General features: G+C 47.7%; 2 protein-coding genes across 7 annotated transcripts; both read right to left on the bottom strand.

Moving 5' to 3' along the window:
- On the bottom strand, nt 1-11536 carry wdhd1 (WD repeat and HMG-box DNA binding protein 1). Of its 6 annotated transcripts, none has more exons than XM_019257998.2 (26): nt 11409-11536; nt 11161-11253; nt 10797-10908; nt 10567-10718; nt 8125-8236; nt 8000-8050; nt 7818-7913; nt 7650-7742; nt 7470-7576; nt 7209-7356; nt 6926-7130; nt 6665-6855; nt 6399-6583; nt 6074-6315; nt 5843-5980; nt 5609-5765; nt 5414-5528; nt 5202-5333; nt 4905-5122; nt 4692-4822; nt 4550-4606; nt 4438-4469; nt 4186-4350; nt 3765-3907; nt 3549-3684; nt 1-304 (listed from the first exon to the last, which is right to left on the bottom strand). In XM_019257998.2, the coding sequence occupies exons 2-26, from the start codon at nt 11235-11237 to the stop codon at nt 104-106; spliced, it is 3396 nt and encodes a 1131-aa protein (XP_019113543.2). In that variant the 5' UTR covers nt 11238-11253; nt 11409-11536; the 3' UTR covers nt 1-103. The 6 variants fall into 6 exon arrangements, with proteins under 6 accessions (XP_019113543.2, XP_027137651.1, XP_027137653.1 ...); XM_027281850.1 differs by having other exon boundaries at nt 6926-7132; nt 7232-7356; nt 11413-11497; XM_027281852.1 differs by having other exon boundaries at nt 6926-7129; nt 7232-7356; nt 11413-11497.
- Nucleotides 11537-14661: 3125 nt separating this feature from the next.
- Nucleotides 14662-19052, bottom strand: socs4 (suppressor of cytokine signaling 4). The gene is made up of 2 exons (XM_010744178.3): nt 17616-19052; nt 14662-16993 (listed from the first exon to the last, which is right to left on the bottom strand). The coding sequence occupies exon 2, from the start codon at nt 16971-16973 to the stop codon at nt 15786-15788; it is 1188 nt and encodes a 395-aa protein (XP_010742480.1). The 5' UTR covers nt 16974-16993; nt 17616-19052; the 3' UTR covers nt 14662-15785.
- Nucleotides 19053-19709: the final 657 nt, after the last annotated feature.

The raw sequence follows: 19709 nt of genomic DNA, 5'->3' as shown, positions 1-19709 counted from the left end.
TTTATTTATTTATTGATAAAATACAGTGAAGTTTTTTTTTTTTACATGTTACAAATGTAAAAAAACAGAAACAGACCGACGACATGAAAACATTTAAAACATTTCAGCTTTTGTTAAACGCAAACGCAGAAAGCTTCGAGGAAGGATCCAAAGATTTCTTCTTCTTGGCACTGTTTTCATCAGCGTCTGTCCGTCCGTCTTCCTCCTCTCCTCCTCCTCCTCCTCCTCCTGCTCCTCCTCTTTTCCTCTTCTTCAGATCCGTGGCATCGTCTCCGGTTTGCCCTTTGGCTCTTTCCGTCCACGACTGAAGCAGAAAAAACAAAACGTGAAGTACACGTGTTAATTACTGAAACTGTTCTTCTGTTTCAGGCTGCAAACACCTACGTGATGACGACTGAACACACACACACTCAGTTTGAAATTGCATCCTGTCACGTATAATCACTATTGACAAGCTGCATCTCTGTGGCCTGCCGGCTCTCCTCCTCCTCCTCCTGCTTTTATTTATTTATTTATTTATTTTTCTCCTCCTCTCTGAGCTGAGACAAAAAGAAACGTGTTCCTGAAACGTAATGGAGCCGCGATGAATCATCAGACGAGTGTTGTGGTGAGTGGAGTGGACTGGCCACACACACACACACACACACACACACACACACACACACACATCATTACAGAGCTGGTGGATGACGTGTCTCCATTCAAATGTCATTCGTTGTGTTCAGACGGAGTAATGCTGTCGGAGCGGCTCACACACATTAACGAATTTTATTTTGAATCATTAAAATAATCAACAATCGATTAATAGTTGTTTATCAAAAGTTTTTTTCTGTTGCCGTGGCACCTGAAAAAACTGCAGTTCCTCTAACGTCCACTTGAGGCTGGATCCAGAAGTCCAAAATAAAAGTTATGATCCACGACTACTGACAGAATAAAGAATGGACGGCGTGACCTGCTGGATAACCTAAAAATCAGCTGGATCATTAGTGGACCTGAGAACACCTGTAACCACACCCACCTGTTAATTTCCCCACCCCGAGTCTTATTTAAGGAAATTCAAAACATGTTCCAGCTCCAGTTTCGGTCTCAGTCAGAGTTGCACTGCAGGATTTACAGGATGTTCTTCTTCCGCTGACGAACTGTGAGGTTCATGAATTTTATTGCACAAGATGACGTCCGACATCAGCTCAGACATTCACAGCTCGGTGGGTGTGACGTGGGGCGAGGTGACGGCAGCCAACGGAAACTTTAAAACCATGAATCACTCAAGTGATTGGTCGCCAAGTAAAACAAAAAGTTTAAGAGTTGTGATCTTGAAATAAAATCCAGAGTAAAAACTGAGTACTACGACGCTGCCGGTAGCTATGAAGTCGTGTTTTTAGTCTGTGATTCACATCCTGCCGAAGGTTTAACGTGAAACAAGCTCGGAAAATGCTCAAATGTTCAAAATGTTGAACTTACGATCGTCTAATGATGAAGGAAACGTGTTTAATGCGCCTAAACTGGCTGTAATTTTGCCGAAAGTTACAAATATTTGGGACATGAACACAGATTTAATGTTCAGAATATTTCTCCAGTTTTGTTTTACATGTAGCTGCATCGTCGCGTCAGAACGGCGTCGTATCGATCATCTATCGTCAAATCTGCATAATTTTCCTGTGCTGCTCTCGTGGTCGTTTACGTCTAAATTAGGCTGGAGAGGCTCGAACTAATCTTACAAACTGTTCATTTGCAAACATGCACTGCATCATCTCTGTTGTTCCTCCGCAGATTGACCGTCTCTCTCTCAGTATTATCATAAGATCAATGCTTTGTGCCCTCGCTGACAAAACACACTCCACAGGGTTCCCAGGGCAACGAGGCGTCCCTCCCTCCCCCGTCTCCGCTTCACATCCACTTCCTCTTTCCTTTCTGTCAGTCGAGGGTCCTCCAGCCTCCCGCTGAGAGTCCTGATGGATGCAGGGTCACGACCCGGCAACCACACAAACCTCACGGATTGACGTCTATTAGCGGCTCGGGGTGGATGAGAGGACGAGGCGTGTCATAAGATAAGATTCTGCTGGAGGTTTATCGTACAGACGTTTGAACCTTTAGGAGGATTTAAGCGAAGAGCAGCAGGAGAAAAAAAAAGTATTTTCATTGGTATTAGTGTCGTTTGAATGAGTGATGAGTTAACGAGGAAATCTGGACATCTGGACTAACGATGGCTGAGTTCAGTTAATTAAGACCCAGCACGCACACGTCCAAACGAGGGCGTCCCTCTCTTAGGGGTACAGTACACAGCATGCAGAACGGCTGCACTCAGGTGCGTCTCCGCTGGCTACTGAGCGTCACGAGAACGCACGAGATCTCGCGACTTCACGCATCATCGTGCGATATTTCCGGCTGTAGTCTCTTTGACTCCCACGCCGCATCTTTTTTCTGGTGTCCTTATAAAAAGGATGTGAGGTGTCATCAATGATTACGCCTGAAAACCCCTCACCTGTTGACTTCAGGTCGGCCCCGCCCATTATGACGTGTTCCTGTAATGAAACTCGATCCGCGGTGAACACGGAGTATTTTATTTTGAAAATAATCCAGGGTTTTATTTTGTATCCTGTAGCCGATTTCCTACCCCGCACGGTCTGCTCTGTGCTGGATTTATGCTCCGTGCTCCGGCGTCCGTGAACAATAGAAGCTCTGCGTATGTGTTGCGGAGGGCTGCCGGACGCCGCAGTCGTTACGGAGCCGTGACGCAGCGAGGACGGAGACTGTGTGAACTGAAACATTGACTAAAATCATAATGTTTCGGCTCTGTCGCCGTGGACGAGCCGATCCGCATGCAGTGTGTTTTAGGCTTCAACCTCCCAACAACTGGACATGAACATCTGTCCTCGTCGCTCTGGGTGAAAGCTAAATGACTCTGAGTGAATGTGATGACTCTCTAAAAACTATAAATGATGAAGCAGATTTAAGAGGATTGGACCCAAAACATCTGAGTCATCAGTGAGGAAGGGGTTAACAGATGTGCAGCTGATAATCACTGCTGCCTCGTCGACTCTAATTGAGGCTTTCTGGGTTTTTTTTTTTGCTCTTCAAACTCGATCCAGGCTGGATGAACTGAGAGCAGCTCGAAGACGAAGACAAAGGACGGCGTGCGAATAAATAATAAATATATATAATATCAAGAGTTTATTTGTGTAGTGTCTCAATCCTGGAGATGCTTCACCCTGCAGAGAGTCATGGGAGTCGTGTATATTTTTAAGGAGTAGGGTGGTGTATCATGTGTGACTGTATAAACATGGGCACAGCCTCCGTGACGTCACGGACGATGTCTGGAGCAGCCAAATAACGCCTCAATCAAGCCAACGCCTGTCAATCAAATATATATATGTATATAAATTCACCCTCAGTACAGTTGAATCAGTCAAATGCTGAATTAATCCCTGATAAATAATATTTCCCGAGCCTCTGATGTCAGTCACACCTTAGAGCGACATGACTGAATCAAACGTTCCTGCTTGGATCATTTCGTTTGACTTTGTTTGACCCTCGTCAGTGTTTCATACCAGCCGCTCGTCCGCTGACAGCGTCCTGAAGCGTCCCATGGCCTCTTTGATGACGTCCGTCTCCTCCAGGTCGGGGTGATCAGCCGTGATGTTCTTCCTGTTCTCGTCCAGCCACAGCTGGAAGCCCGTCTTCGGCCTGAACAGACGACAGAGTCGACATGCAGGTCAGTCTACCACGTGGCTTCTTCTGAAGAAGCTCAGAGGTTGGACTGTTACCTCTTATTCTCCGTGTTCTCTGCGGGCGCGCTCGGAGGCGGGACGTCTGGTTGCTTCTGCCGATCTGCAGCCGGCTCGGCGTTCTCTGGAGTCTTCTTATTGGACGCCTTAGTGCCGGTCATCTGCAGCAGAGTGGACTGAGTCTGAGGAGAAGGACGTCAGAAGAAATCTCAGATTCAGGATATTCAAAAAGAGCTACACCGACCTCCAAATGTCAAAAGTTTGAGTCTCTCTGTGGCGTTCCTCTTCATCTCGGTGTCTTAATCTGGATGTTTTGGTCAGAAATGTTAAATACTCAACAACTGCTGCAACTTATGAGCAGAGCACGGCAACGGGCAGCATGAGCTTCAACCATAACACAATGTTTACGACCTCCTCAGCTGTCAGAGTCTGATGCTCAGTGTGTTTGCGGTGGCGGTACCTTGGTCTTGGGCCTGGGAGCCAGCGGTTTGAGGACGGGGCCTTTGCTTTGTTTCCCTGCAGCTCCGCTGAGCGGACTGGACTTCCTGCTGGACGTCATGTTGTCCAGGATGTTCGTCACTCGGGGCTGACCGGACGAAGACGAGGGTTTCCCCGAGCCCAGCACCTGCAGGAAGCGCATCAAGTCGTCCATGAAGCACGTCACTCACACTCTCTTTGTGAAGTTAGGATTTGATAGAACAGCTGACGTTACCTTGAAAGGATTCGCACGCCCGACTTTAGCAGCTACAAAAAAAAAAATAAAAGACTTAAATTAATTTGAGTCAGAGACACGACACCACGTGACCATCACTGTCTGTACTCACTCGGCGTCACAGACGGCGTCACAGGTGAACCCGCCTCTTTAGCAAACGGATTGACACCTGCACACACACACACACACACACACTCGTTAGCTGGCATCATGGAGATCAACACAAAGCAGCTGAACAGAGAGGAGACACTGACGTCTTCTGGTTTCTGCCGGTTCCTCCGTCTCCATCTCCTGTCCTCCGTCCTCTTCCTCCCTGAGTTCCTCTCCTTGCTCCTCTTCCTCCTCCTGATTTCGCCGGTTGCCGTGACGTCCACTCTGGCCGTACCTGTCCACGTAATAAACACGTGAATCACCTGACGCCTCTCCACTGGAGCACAGCAGTCGGACCGTTGATGTTTTGGACTTACCCAGATGTCCGTCTGGAGTACTCCGGCTCCTCTTCCTCCTCCTCCTCCTCCTCTTCCTGCATCTGGTTGGCTTTCTCCAGAGCGATCTCGCTGAGGCGCTGGGCGAGCGCCATGCGCCTGGACCGGGACGCGTATCGGATGGCCAGAGTCACCACGTTCTGAGTCATGAGCTCGGCCAGCTCCACGCAGCGAAACTCTCTCTCCAGCTTACAGGACAGCTGGAAGAAGAACACATGGACTCTGAGCTCGGTTCGTCCGAACACGGCTGATGTGACGCTGCCGCTGACGCGTACTCACTGCAAACATCTTCATCAGCAGCTCCTGCTGCTCCTTCTGCGACTGACTCCGCCCGTCCTCGTTGATCTCGTAGCCGCTGGACGACAGGAAGCTGTAGTGGTTGTGGAAGAGGACCGAGCGGCAGAACTGCTCCTGAGGGACGACAGAAGACAACGAAGATGAAACCACGTTACGGTGTTGGCGCCTGTCTGAGGTGCGTTTGATTCATTTACCTCCATCTGTCCTTTCTCTGTGGCGGTCTGACACAGAGGCAGCTTGAAGGGCAGGATGGCCACAGCAGGTCTGGGCAGGGTGGGAGGATACCTGGAGCCTTTACAGGGAATACACCTGAGAGGACGAGAGAGACTTAGGACACGACACGCCGCAACAAGCGTCTGCAACGGGATGGCGGAGAAGAGAGAGCTCACCTGAGCTGCTGAGGGTTCTCGTGTACGCCGACCACCCAGTAGTGATCTGATTTACTCTTGCAGGTCTCTCTCGTGTTACACACCGGCGTCCACGTGTTGCCCAGGGAGCGGTTCAGCATGCGGATCACACCCTCCGAGTCCACGTAGCACGGAGTGCCTGAAAAACCAGAACACCATCAGACCTTCAAACATTTCCAAGAGGTTACAGAAGATATTTGTTCTCGACAGACTGACCCTCGGCGGTGAATCCGAGCCAGGACAGGTAGGATCTGCGAGACAGCGGGAGCGGCTCGCCGTTGATGAGCTGCCTCTTCCTTCGACCGAACTGCAGCAGCTGAACGCCGAGCGCCTGCTCGCCGTCGAAACCCGTCGCTGAGGACGGGAAAATGAAACACGAGCACCGACGTGAGGACAAAGACGCTTAAAGAGCGAGTACGCTGACACATACAGGTGTTTGTGTCTCACCTCGATGGTAGACGATGAGCAGCTGCTCTCCGTGTCCGACCATGCACACGACGGGACCCGGCAGGCTGAAGATTTCCCTCTGGACTCCACCGATGGAGAAGAGTCGGAGCATCAGCGCGCTGGTGGCGACCGCCGCCCAGCCCTGACCCAGACACAGCGCCCTGGCGTCCTCGTCCTTCGGGAGGTCCACCATCCACTCCTTGTTGGTGTCCCAGGACGAGAAGTGGAGGCACTGCAGCTTACTGAGAGGAGAAGAAGAGCCGGTTTGAAGATCTACCGAAAGGAACCAACAGAAAACAAACGAGGATGGAGCGGGGCGTTTTACCTGGCGAGCTCGTCCGTGCTGGGGCAGGCCAGCAGCACGGCCTCCTGGGAAAGATCAGCCATGGTGTGACCCAGAGAGTTGGTGAGGTGCATGGCGTGGTGCACGGCCGTGTCGTGGAACTCCACGTCGATGGCGTTGTCCTGCTCGTCGTTGTAGCCTCGCACGATTCCCACAGAGTTCCACATCTGAGGCGCAAACTGCCCGTTAAAAACACACGGCAACAAACACAACAACAAAAACGACGACGCGGCATCGATCAGTCCTACCATGAAGCGGTGCGTGAGGTGTGCCGGCGTGGAGCCCGGCTGAAAGGCCTTCTGGGGAGGCGTCGGCATCGGTCCGTCATAGACGGGGCGTAAGGGCACCAGCGGGGCGGCGGCTGCAGGCATGACGGCGCTGCCCGCGTCATCGTCATCCTCCCCGAATTTGTCCCGCCCGAGCTTCAGCGAGCCGGTGTCTGAACGGAGGAGCACAGATGTAAACATCGACACCTCGATAAACATCCACAGTGCACACGTTCCACTCACCGAGCGAGTTCTCGTCATCCAGGATTGCTCGGTTCCTCACGCGCCCCGTCGCCGGCACGAGGAAGTCGTCGTCGTCATCGTCGTCCACGGCGGCGGGTTTCTTAGCCGGTGAGTTGGTGTCGCTGAGTCCTTCGTCCATGAGTCGATCATCGTCATCATCGAACAGGTCGTCAAAGTCGTTCGCCGGCTTCTTTTCTGCCACCTGCTGGAAGAGTCAGAGTCTATTTGGAGACTTCAACAGGACGATGGAGCTGAATTTAAAAGGTGATGAGTGAAGCTGTACCTTGGTGGTGGAGGTGGAGGTGGTGGAGGTGGAGGTGCTGAGTCCGTCCAGAAGGCCCAGGCAGCCCTCCGTGTCCGTGTAGGCGATCTGGCTGCCTGACGGATGCCAGGCCAGACCGCACACCGTGAAGCCTTTCTCGTGCTTCTGTCTGCAGCAGAGACGAGACAACGTCAGCGGTCGTGAACCTGAACCACGACCTGTCAGCGCCGAGGACCCGGTTTAGTTTTGAACCGACTAGCGAGACAGTTGGCGGTTGCGTACCTTTCCACACACAGCTTGCTGCTCGCGTCCCAAACGTTCAGCGCTCCTCCCACGCTGCCGGCTGCCAGGAAGCGCCCACACGGAGACCAGGCCACCACGTTGATGGGCTGCAGAGGAAGAACACGGTGAGATCACCAACAGACACACCGAACCTTCAACCCTGCCCGGCCCGGAGCTCACCTGTGTCAGCAGATCATCAGACAGAGTGCTCACGTGATCCCAGGTCCCTCGCTCGTACAGGTGAACCTTTGTCTCTACGGGAACCGCTAAAAACTGAGCACACACACACATATTAGATGATAATCAATGATTCATCCCTGACACGAGGCAGACGTGCTGCAGACTGACCTTTCCCGTCTTGGGCTGCCAGGCCAGCCGACACAGAGACTTTGCGTTGCTGACGTCGTTGGTCTTCTGCAGCAGAGGCCAGCTGATCACCTGAGTCTGCACGGAGACGAAGCAGATCAACATCAGAGCGCTCGGCGTGTCCGTAAAGACTTCCAGAGCGAGGCGATTAAACACGGACGTACCTGCTCGTCCACGTTCCACACCACGACGGAGCCGTCACAGCTGGCAGACGCCTGACGGAGAAAACAGAGCGGGTTACACCGACACCAGAGTCTTTACGTAACATCCGCGCACAGCGTTTACCCACCAAGAAGTCATCTTTGGGGTCGAAGGTCACGCTGAGGACCGGCGCTTCGTGGCCCCGGAGTGTTTTCTGTTGGCTGCTGTCCGACACCTCCACCACCTTCACCATGAAGTCACTGAGGGGGAGGGAAGAGGAGAAATTTAGAATGAACGTGTGCAAACTGGTGATCTGCGTTCACGAACCGACACGAGCACAAATCGCCAAATCGATGAAAAAACGGAGGCGTGAAAGAATCCCGATTTCCTCTGACGTCGGCACTAACGGCCTCGGATACCTGAATGTTCACAATCGATACCACAGCAGAAATTACCGGGATGAAAATAGCAGCGTCGATGAGCAGCATGCTCTGTGCTTTCATTGCCGTGATGAACCCGTTTAGGGCAAATCAGTCGTGCTCGGAGACAGACGTTCACCTCCAATCAGGACTAATCAGAAACCAATCCGGAGAGCTGCTCCATCCGTGAGGTGGAAATATCACCCGGGTGCATTCTGCACGGGAACAACAACGAGAGCGAAGCTGATGAGATCACGCCGTGACACGTTAAGCACGGCGTGTGAACGTGTCACGGTTTGATGAAGCAGAAGTGACGTTCACTCCTGAGAAACACGTCAGGACGAAGCTGCACGTCCAAATAACTGAACTGACCTGAGATCAGCTGAACGGTGTCTCTGTCATTCGTACGTCTGTTCTCACACTATGTAACTTTGGGCTCCGGGTCGGGAGAAGTACGTAACGCTTTACGGCACTAAGTCACACAGCAGCAACTATTTCACTGATTCTGGTGAAACTGGATCATATTTTATGGAGGAAATGTTTTCTGGTTTTCCCTCTGATGTCCTCCGGCTGCTCCGCCTCAACTCTCTGTGATTTACAGAGTTTATGATGGACAGTGAAGTAAACTGCTGACAGCTGTAGCTGCTGTTAGCTCATGTTAGCTCAGTCTGTTAGCTGCTGTTAGCTCATGTTAGCTCAGTCTGTTAGCTGCTGTTAGCTCATGTTAGCTCAGTCTGTTAGCTGCTGTTAGCTCATGTTAGCTCAGTCTGTTAGCTGCTGTTAGCTCATGTTAGCTCAGTCTGTTAGCTGCTGTTAGCTCATGTTAGCTCAGTCTGTTAGCTGCTGTTAGCTCATGTTAGCTCAGTCTGTTAGCTGCTGTTAGCTCATGTTAGCTCAGTCTGTTAGCTGCTGTTAGCTCATGTTAGCTCAGTCTGTTAGCTGCTGTTAGCTCATGTTAGCTCAGTCTGTTAGCTGCTGTTAGCTCATGTTAGCTCAGTCTGTTAGCTGCTGTTAGCTCATGTTAGCTCAGTCTGTTAGCTGCTGTTAGCTCATGTTAGCTCAGTCTGTTAGCTGCTGTTAGCTCATGTTAGCTCAGTCTGTTAGCTGCTGTTAGCTCATGTTAGCTCAGTCTGTTAGCTGCTGTTAGCTCATGTTAGCTCAGTCTGTTAGCTGCTGTTAGCTCATGTTAGCTCAGTCTGTTAGCTGCTGTTAGCTCATGTTAGCTCAGTCTGTTAGCTGCTGTTAGCTCATGTTAGCTCAGTCTGTTAGCTGCTGTTAGCTCATGTTAGCTCAGTCTGTTAGCTGCTGTTAGCTCATGTTAGCTCAGTCTGTTAGCTGCTGTTAGCTCATGTTAGCTCAGTCTGTTAGCTGCTGTTAGCTCATGTTAGCTCAGTCTGTTAGCTGCTGTTAGCTCATGTTAGCTCAGTCTGTTAGCTGCTGTTAGCTCATGTTAGCTCAGTCTGTTAGCTGCTGTTAGCTCATGTTAGCTCAGTCTGTTAGCTGCTGTTAGCTCATGTTAGCTCAGTCTGTTAGCTGCTGTTAGCTCATGTTAGCTCAGTCTGTTAGCTGCTGTTAGCTCATGTTAGCTCAGTCTGTTAGCTGCTGTTAGCTCATGTTAGCTCAGTCTGTTAGCTGCTGTTAGCTCATGTTAGCTCAGTTTGTTAGCTGCTGTTAGCTCATGTTAGCTAATGTTAACTCATGTTAGCTCATGTTAGCTCATGTTTGTTAGCTGGGCTGTGAGCTCAGATCACTGGGGGAGTGTTAGTGTTTGTCCAACAGGTGTTTTGGACCAACAGGAAGAGGTCGTTTACAGGGTGGGGAGCAAGTGTCATGCCAGAACAGGAGCTAGGCAATATAACCAGGCTCAGCAGCTTCTATGGACATAATGGCAGAGGAGAAGAGAGTGAAGAGGACGCTGACGGAGGAAGCTAAGAAGAGAAAAGGAGAGAGTGAGCGAGCAAGAAGCCGCCGGACAAGAGTAAATGTGGGACTGACTTTTAGTGGTTGGTGAGAGCTTGGTGAAATAAAAGGCTGAAAGACAGACGCCGAGCTGGGCTGACTGCTGCTGGACTAGGCAGTGATATCAGCTGCTGCTGCTGGACTAGTTACTAGTTAGTTGGACTAGTTAGCAGTACAGTGGGATCGAGCACGGGTCGGTCTATCTTCAGTACCTGGATCCAGCAGCCACCCTGGATCCGCTGCTGTTGAAGGTGACGTGCGTGGCGTTGGTAGTGAACCGGGTCAGGATGCCGTCCGGGTCTCCGTCGGGAAACGTGTGGATCTGCACTGTGTTGTTGGAGCTCGCCGTCACCAGCTTGCCGTTCTGCGGAGAGAGAAGAACAGATCTCAGTGAAAGTCGGTCTCACATCACGACGTCCTGAACGAACCTTCAGGTACCGACCTTCAGCGCCAGGGAGAACGCCTTCTCCCCGACCGTGATGAACTTCGGGTCGTCGTCATCCAGACTCTCCCATATCCGAACATCGCCGTCGTTCCCGCAGGTCACAATGAACCTGGAGAGGATAAAGGTAAACTGTGTGTCTATACCTGTGTGTACAGGTGTGTGACACACACCTGTACACACAGGTGACAGAGGGTGTGTGTGTGTGTGTACACATGAACCTGATGATGACACTTTGTGACCTGTCAGCTGTCAGGTCACAACACTGATGAAGTTTGACCTCTCCTGTCACACACACACACACACACACACACACACACACACACACACACACACACACACACACACACACACACACTCTCACCTCCCGGAGTCGTCGTAGCAGACCTCGGTGTGTCCCTCCGAGTGGTCGTAGCGCATCGGCTTCCTCTCACACGGCATGTTGACAAACCTCCACCTGACGGAGCAGAGACACACACAGCGTGGAGGTTACTGTAACGTTGATACAACGTTGATATAACGTTAAATCCGCGTGTTTAAACAGTTCACAGCGCGACGCGTTCAGTTTACACCAAACTCAAACTTTTCTGACTCTGAATTAAAGAAACTTACAGACTTTGACTTTATCTTCAGCTCCGGCTCCTTCCTCTTCTGCTCGATCTCCCGCGCTGCGTTGAAAACAAGGACACAACTCCCGCCAGCTACGTCATGACGCATACGGCCGAAACCCCGCCTTTACGTTTCAGGCACGCAGCGTGCGTCAGATTTATTATTTATTTATTTTATGAATTTGTGTTTTTTTCTTTACAAATCTGTGACGATTCAAACAAATAATAAATATAAAAAACATATAATAATAATAATAATAATAATAATAATAATAATAATAATAAACAATAACAATAATATATGAAAATAGATAATAGCAATAAATACAACAACAATAATAAACATCAGAACAATAAATAATAACAATAATATAAAAAAATAAAAATAAAAATGACTAATTTTTCTTCTTTTTTTTCAATTTAATTTAATTTATTTTATTTTATTTTTCGTTCTTCATCTATATTTTATTGTTTTATGTAATTTATCATTATGTTTTTATGCATTACTTAACTTTTTAACTTTTAAAAATTGTTTTATATTCTTTTAAGTTTTTTTTTCCTTTTGCTGCTATTTTGATTATCTTGTCCGTGCCTGTAAACGCTGTTTTTAAAAGGTGCTATATAAATAAGGGATTATTATTTTTATTAGTTAGTTAGTTTTTTAAAAACTGGATTAAACAACAGAAATGATGGAAGAAGATGTTATCAAATAAAAAAAACACACCTTAATTAAACGCATGGTCCAGTATGTAAGTTTATTATATTCAATAACTGTTTTTATTCATGTATAATCACCTGAAAATAAAATATGTTGTTTTTTTGTTACCTGAAACCGATATGTGGGTGCCATACGGACACGTAGCCTACAAACATTGAGGAGCCAGAGGAAAACATAACTTCATATTTAACTTCAAATCACATTACACTGCAAACTAAGAGCTTCCTCCTCCAAACCCAACAAATGTAATCTGCCACAGACGTCATCCGTCCAGTGGACACAGAGGGAGAATCTACTATACAACAATAATAAAGCATAAAATATCAGTCAGAGAGAGAAATGTACCTGTTTGTGTATCTTCATATTCTTTAATGAAGTTTGTAATAAACATCAACAGACACGAGGAACCTCTGGAAATCTTTAATCCTAGACCGTAACTTGTTTTGAAGACTGAACTGAGGTGAGAGGTCAAAGCCAGGCCGAGAAACGAGTATTCATTTGCTAATGCTTTACATTATTTATTAAGTCACTATTAATACCCGGCATATGGACCTCTTTGCCGTTTCCAGGCGTGCCAAATTCAACCTGCCATTGGTTGACTTTCCGCTCGCCTGTTTGAGCGGTGTCTCCGGGGAGAATTTGATTAGTGCAACAGGAAGTAGACTGTTGGCAGACAGCTGGGTGTCTAAATATTGCATCACTGAAATATAATAGTATACAGTAAGAATCAGAGTGTACAGCAGCCCTCGTAGGCCTGATGTGTGTGTTTTAGGCTATACAGAGTCTAAAAACCTAAAAGAAATGTCTCGTTTCTCAGTTCTGGATATCGAATGTATCGTGAATCCAATGTAACAGGAGATTTTTGGGGCTTTGAGCTTCTGAAAAATGATGCTGGCTAACTGGATCATACAAGACAACATTAATATTTCATGCATGTGGTTCAGGACAATCGATAGATGTGGCTCCTGACTGTCCACTGACTGAGCCTTGACATGTCGGCAGGGATCAAACACGAAGATGGATGTTTGTCTATGGCTGAAAAATGGTTCGTCAGTCGCACGACTTGTTCTTTATTTACTCCAGTATTGCTGTTTGATAAAGCTGCAGGACTCACAGGAAACAAATCCTGAGCAACAGAGGCTCAAATATCCTGACTTTTAGCATTGAGTGCTGCAGGAATGAGTTCCCGCTTGGATTTTTGGTGAGAGACGTGGTGGTGGCGAAGTCGTACACCAGCTAGAATCATAAAAGTGGAGTTCATCTGTGAATCTTATGTGCAGCAGATCATATTTTCTGCAATGGGAAAATCCCTTTGGCTTTTTGTCGAGGGAACCAGGGTGATGCTACCTTTGTGGTTGGCCTACAAAACAACTGCTGCGATCTATTGGATGGGTTAGCGTAGGAATATTTCATGCAATTAATGGCTTGTTTTCTTAATGCTGCATTTAATTGTACTGTAAATAATCAGAAACTCAAGCAAGATCCATCTGGAAGTTGTCTACTCCTGCCGTCTCTTTTGCAGTTCAGACACGTTTGCTGTGGTGTCCATGTTTTCCGAGCAGATGCACTGGGATGCATTTATATCGAAAGTTGGGACAACCCACTCTGAACTATTGATTTTCAACTTGCAATGGGTCGCAGCATTTGACCTTCGTGTGTGAAATCAGTGGTGTTCCCTTTAACTAGGACTAATCTACTGACTTTGAGGTGGATTAAATCTCCTTTAGTGCGCCGCAGCTTGACATCACCTCTCCAACAGAAGAGCTTCATATGAAGCAAGACGAAGGTTATACTAATATCATTAACAATGGCTCTGTTCCATTCACTAAGTCATGACAGTCTGGCCAGCAGGACCCAGAAACTGAAGCAGCAAAATGGAATTCAGCCAACGTTCATTTTATTATTAACACGTGTGCTTTTTTTCTCCTGCACCGACATATGAAAACGCCTCGAAGTGAAGACTTGAAAAAGGCGTGTTGAGCCTTTAATTGTCAGCAGATGTCGCTGATTGCTGCCATCGATGCGCAGCTCATAGATGTGAGATAGTCTAGACGTTACAGTTGATACATTTTTAAGGTTTAAAGTGAATCTATTTAAAGCTTTTGTCCTCATATTAATAAAGACATAGAACACAGAGCAGCTTATATACTCTCCAGTATGTAGAGTTGATGATATTTGTTTGACAAGTGAGGACAACAACTGTTCATGCCTGAAAACCTGATATTTCACGCCCTGCTTTGTATTCATATAACTCACCCCAGGGCAGATATTTTTTACGCTGCTAGTTGAAAAGCTAAATGACACATGAATCAGTTGAAGAATCTGAATTCCGCCCGAGTGGTTGAGGAGAAACCGTCTCCTTCATGTCCTTATCTTTCTGTTTGCTCTGCTGGAGCGTTGGCATTTAGAGGTGTCCTTTTCTGCAAAGAGCGGGATGAATTGTTTTCAGTGATTCTTCAAAAAGCAGCATTTTCCATACCATTAGCCTGTCTAACTACTGACACGGGTGTGGATAAATATGATTTGAGCTGCACCATTAAATCAGTCCAGAGATTTAAAAGAAATAACAACACAAGAGACGGGAACAGCAGTGTAAATGGCATTTATTGGTTTGTGAATACAGTATATGGCTCTAAGAAGAATCACAGTGATTCAGATACTTTGAGAATAGCGCTTAGTCCTATAGAATATTCTACATCGAAGCTGTAGAGGCACAGGTGATGTTAAATGACCAGTTTACAGACTGAACGGAGAGGCAGCAGCGTCTGTAAAGACAAGCGGAGGAGATGAAGTTGTCTCAAAGCTCTGATCTGTGCAGCTGTGCCGCCATCGTGTGGCCGCAGAGAGGAAGGTTCAGAGGCATACATGAAATGTTTACAGTCATAATGTGTGTGTGTGTCTTTCCGTCAGCCACGCCGGCTGCCAACAGAAGTGCATGAACCAACTTTGAACCTTTCAATCAACCTCAATCTTCACACAGACTTTGGATGAGACTTTGAGTTTTTAGCATTCGTTAGACTACAACAGTTGAGAGAGGTCAAAACATTTTATTTAGTTGGAAAGTTAACGAAGAATTTCAAATCTTTGGATATTTACTAGATGCAGTTGGAGTCCCTGTACCTGCAGGACTACAATGAAACCTCACATGTTTATGATATTAAGGTACATGAGCGGAGGTTTGGTTTGCCATGAAAGGTGCAGTTCCTCTAGTGGAGAGATACAAGATGCCCACACAAGACAACCCTGATTGAAGTGAAGTCAAGAGAGCCTCAAGAGTCCAGCGTCTTGTTGTTATTGTTGAGTCTCTGTACTCCATAAAGCATTAAGGCAAATGTTTTGGGACGTGTTTGCTTAATTAGTGTCCCAGTGGTTGCCCTCTTGTCCCAGCTGATTGACCCTGTCTTCACTAACTGGACGACCAGAAACCTGAATCCAGGTTGAAGGGACATCTCGTCAATGTGTTCCTTCTGTATACGGATTCAGGCCGTTGTAGGTCTGGTTATTCTATCTCTTGATGCATCAAGTCCAACAACCATCCTAAAAAACTCTCCAGTTCTGCACTTTTTAGACCTCAAAGATCTGCAAAAGGCAATGGTACTTGGAGAGCACCAGATACCAAGAGAACCGACCTTTGCTTGTCCTATGTTTGCCTTCTTTGGAGTGTCACAGCGCGCAGGCCCCGTCACACTTAATGTGGTACTGTCGGAGGTAGTCCCTGAGTTGAGGTGGAAGCGGCAGGGTGTCTATGCCCTGGTAGGTGGTGCAGCTACAGATCACAGTCCTGCACAGGTGCTGCAGGGAGAAAGGGAAGGTCCTCGATAGCGGCCGGGAAAGGAGAGGTTCAAAGAAGAGGCAGGTGGCCGGGTCACTGTAGTGTCTCAGTAGTCCTGTCACGCTGGGATCCCGGTACATGCACGGGTCTCGCACATCGAAGCTGAAACGCTTGTCGTTCTGCTCGATGCGAGCGTGCAGGGAGCGGCTGTAGCGCCGGAAGCTGACCGAGAAGAGGAACTCATCCTGGGCAGAGTCTCGGAGCAGGAACGTTCCCTCTGGTTTGCCCTCCAGGAGCTCCTCTGCTTCAAAGCGGTTCAACACACCCCAGTAACAAGGGCTGTTGTTGATTTGGAGCAGATCTGGGACCAGGATGTAGTCAGTGTGGCCACAGATGCCCTCTGCTCCCCCATGAGGGCAAGAAGGATCCCAGTCCTCCAGACTGGTGCCTTCCGGACCAGGAGAGCAGCAGATGTCCTCCCAGGAAAGGGGGGTCTGTGGTGGGGAGGTAGAGGAAGATGAGACGTTGGGTCTGAGCGGAGCCTCCATGTCCTTCAGGGCATTTTGGTGGGTGGCATGATTTTTTATAAGGTGCCAACATCGGGCCAGTTCAGATTTGGGCGAGAAGGGACATTTGTCCTGCATGAGCTCTGAGACGTGGATCTTGCGTTTGGACCAGAAGAGCACCGAGAAGGGCCTCGAGGAGCCCGATGAATGGTGATGATGATGATGGTGGTGATGGTGGGAGCGCAGAGGAAAACACTGACCCACGGCGTCCTGAAACTTCTGCCGCAGAGAGCGACGGGACAAGGCTTTCCGACACACCACATCAATGTCTGCCGTCGTCAACGCATCTCCAAAAGTGTTGCAGCTACACTTTCTCTCCCTGCGCCTCCTCGGGCAGGACGTCGACCGCACGCCCAGCTCCTCCGTCCCCTCGGCCTCCAGCCCTCCGGGAGTTGACCCGTTGCGAGCGCTCCTGGAGCGTTTCTTCCCCCGCCAAACGTAACTGTCTGCACTCCAACTGCGGAGGCCACATTTGGGACGTGTGTCCGAGCCTCGAGGCTTCTTCTCTGACATGGCTGCTTCCTCTTCTTACTCTGTGACACATTCAAAACGCCTGAGTCATAACAGGATTATAGGACACAGCCAATCAGGAAACAATACGGATGCAAGAAATATAGTGTGTAGTCGCACGAGGCAAAGAGAGGTGAGAGAAACAAAACACATCGTCTCATTGTCTCATGAATGTGAAAGTAAATTAGCAGCAGAAAGCAGAAGTAGTTGCAAATACCGGCTTGCATTGTTGCAAACTCCCTTTTTGTGCCGGAAGGATCCATTTTTGGGAAGGTTTTCTTTAAACAAGTACCCCAACTCTTCAAATCAACGATATCTACAATATCAAACGAGAACTTTCTCCAATCTGTGTGTGCAAGTAAACATTTGGTACGAGCTAAACAGGCTGATTTTTTCTGATCATCTGCAGGGGGAGGAAATCAAATTAAGGCTGCAGAGTTCAGAAACATCCTGCAGACAGAAAATGGATCCGCTTCCGTAAAAAGAGCCAACATTTGTTAAACATCTAACCAAGCTTCATTCAGAGAGCTTCCAAAGATAGTTTTAACACTTCAGCTGTGACCAGCCTGCGAGCAGCAGGAGGTTTAAATACCAACAGGCTTGTAATCACTCTCTACTCTTTGAAGATTAATGAGATTATCTTACCTTCCAAACTGTGTCAGAAAGACAGCTCCGTGTCCATGTTATGACCGGTTGCTCACTGCACATTAGCGGGACATGTGTGACCGAGCCTGCAGCCTCTCTCCAAGGCTGCAACAACAGACAGACAGTGGCAGACTGCTCTGCTTCCTATATAATTATGATACCAAATCCCCCGAGGGGGCAGCAGCTTCCTCTCCACCACCACCAGAGCCGGGTCTGAATGAATGAATGAAGGAAGGAAGGAAGGAGGGGGGGTGAGGGAGGTGGAGCGAGAGAGAGAGACGGGAGGGTGGTCTCAGGTTAATGGCAGTGAGACATCCTCCTCTCTCTGTCTTACATCTCCTTTACACGTTCACTGACGGATCTCCACAAAACAAAAAAAAGGGAAAAGATAAAAGATAACGGCCGGAGAGTGCTTCTGCATTCACACAAAGTGAATTATTTCTGCTTGTAATTCTATTTCTGCACGCTGATTCGAGTTGTTTTAATTAAATCAGAGGCCCATAGCTTAACTTAAAGCATCAGAGCACATTTCATGGAGGGCTTTAAATCTGTTTAAGTCCGTCTGTGGAGGACGGCGTGCTGCAAACAGATTATTCCTCAGGTTTACTAGCAGCCTGCGTGCATTCGTGCACCGGCAGCACACAGCGTCAACGCTGCAGACTCTGTCTAATTAACGATTGAGGTCAGCAGAGGAAACAACAAGCTTTTTAAAAAGCTTCACCTATTGATTGAGTAACCTTTGAGTTCCCCCAGTTAAAACTTCCAGAAAGTGCTGCTGAGAGGACTCATCTGTCAAGGTGATGTCATGCACGCAGCGAGCGAGCTGCGGCAGACAACTTGCTCCGCATGACATTTTGTAAGATCTATAATTCATGAAACAAATAGACTGCATCTATCAGACAAATAATATTACTCCCAGTGGTTTCAGTGTGTGTGTGTGTGTGTGTGTGTGTGTGTGTGTCCTTGTTTCAGCTCCAACAGATAAAGGATAGTCATCAATAAACGCCTGACATCTCAGATAATGTCGTGACACTCAGCTTCCTCTTAACTGAATATTTAATGCTCTTCACATTATCACACAGCCCGGCAGGATGATAACACCACATGTTCCGACGAACAACCGGATCGATTTAAGCCGTGAGTCCCAAAAAAAAAAAATAAAAAAGTAAAGACACTGAAACTAAAGCGTCTGAACTTTGAGAGGATCGAGCAGCAGCAGGAAACAACATGTAGATCTGATGAGTTCGTGCAAATAAAGTGAAAAACGTTGTTTTATTTTGGCTCCTTCAAACTAAATCCTTTCATTAGTCTGAGGTGTGTTTCCACCTGAGCTGCTTACAGGAGCCAAGACGATACCTCGAATGAGATTAAGGAGAGGTATGAACAAAATTAAAGGAGGAGGGAAGAGAGGATGAAGGGATGAGGGAGGGTCCAGAAGAGCAGGCCAGGTGTAGAGGTGACCTTTAACCGCTCCACCATCTCTGTGTAACACGTCTATTTGTGTGTTTGTGCTTCTATTTTAGACAAAGTGTCAAAATCGAGTGAAAAAAGTAAAAAGTAAATCTTCTTTTTCATACTGGATTTAAAATCCAGATGAATAATCTGTTGGATGTCTCTAAAATGTCTCTAATCTCTCAAATGTAATGTTTTAAGAGAGTCTGCAGCCATGCTGATGGTTCCTGTGTTAAATGAATGCTGAAAGATGAAAGAACAAAAATATAAATACACCACGAGTAAAACCTTTGACAACAACACAATAAAGCCAACAGGAAGAAATAAATACAAAGATATTTTCTTCTTCTTCAGATCCATCTATCTGCTGCATCATTAGCTGTACTTATTTTGTAATCTGATTACATGAAAGCGGGACTGCTGTTACCTAGGAAACACTTTGATCGTGTCAATCACAGATTCTCACAAACTCACCATTTACCACACTCTCCATGAAACCTCTTCACTGAACGACGGCACAAATTGATCCTGGAGAATAATGGATTGGACGGAAAGTGGACACACACAAACACACACATGTACACACTACACACACAGAAACACACACATTATGCACAAACACAGAGTCAAGCGAAACCCTGG

This window comes from Larimichthys crocea, chromosome VIII (genome assembly GCF_000972845.2).
Source record: "Larimichthys crocea isolate SSNF chromosome VIII, L_crocea_2.0, whole genome shotgun sequence".
NCBI classification, from domain to species: domain Eukaryota; kingdom Metazoa; phylum Chordata; class Actinopteri; family Sciaenidae; genus Larimichthys; species Larimichthys crocea.
This window is presented reverse-complemented; position numbering and strand designations above follow the sequence as displayed.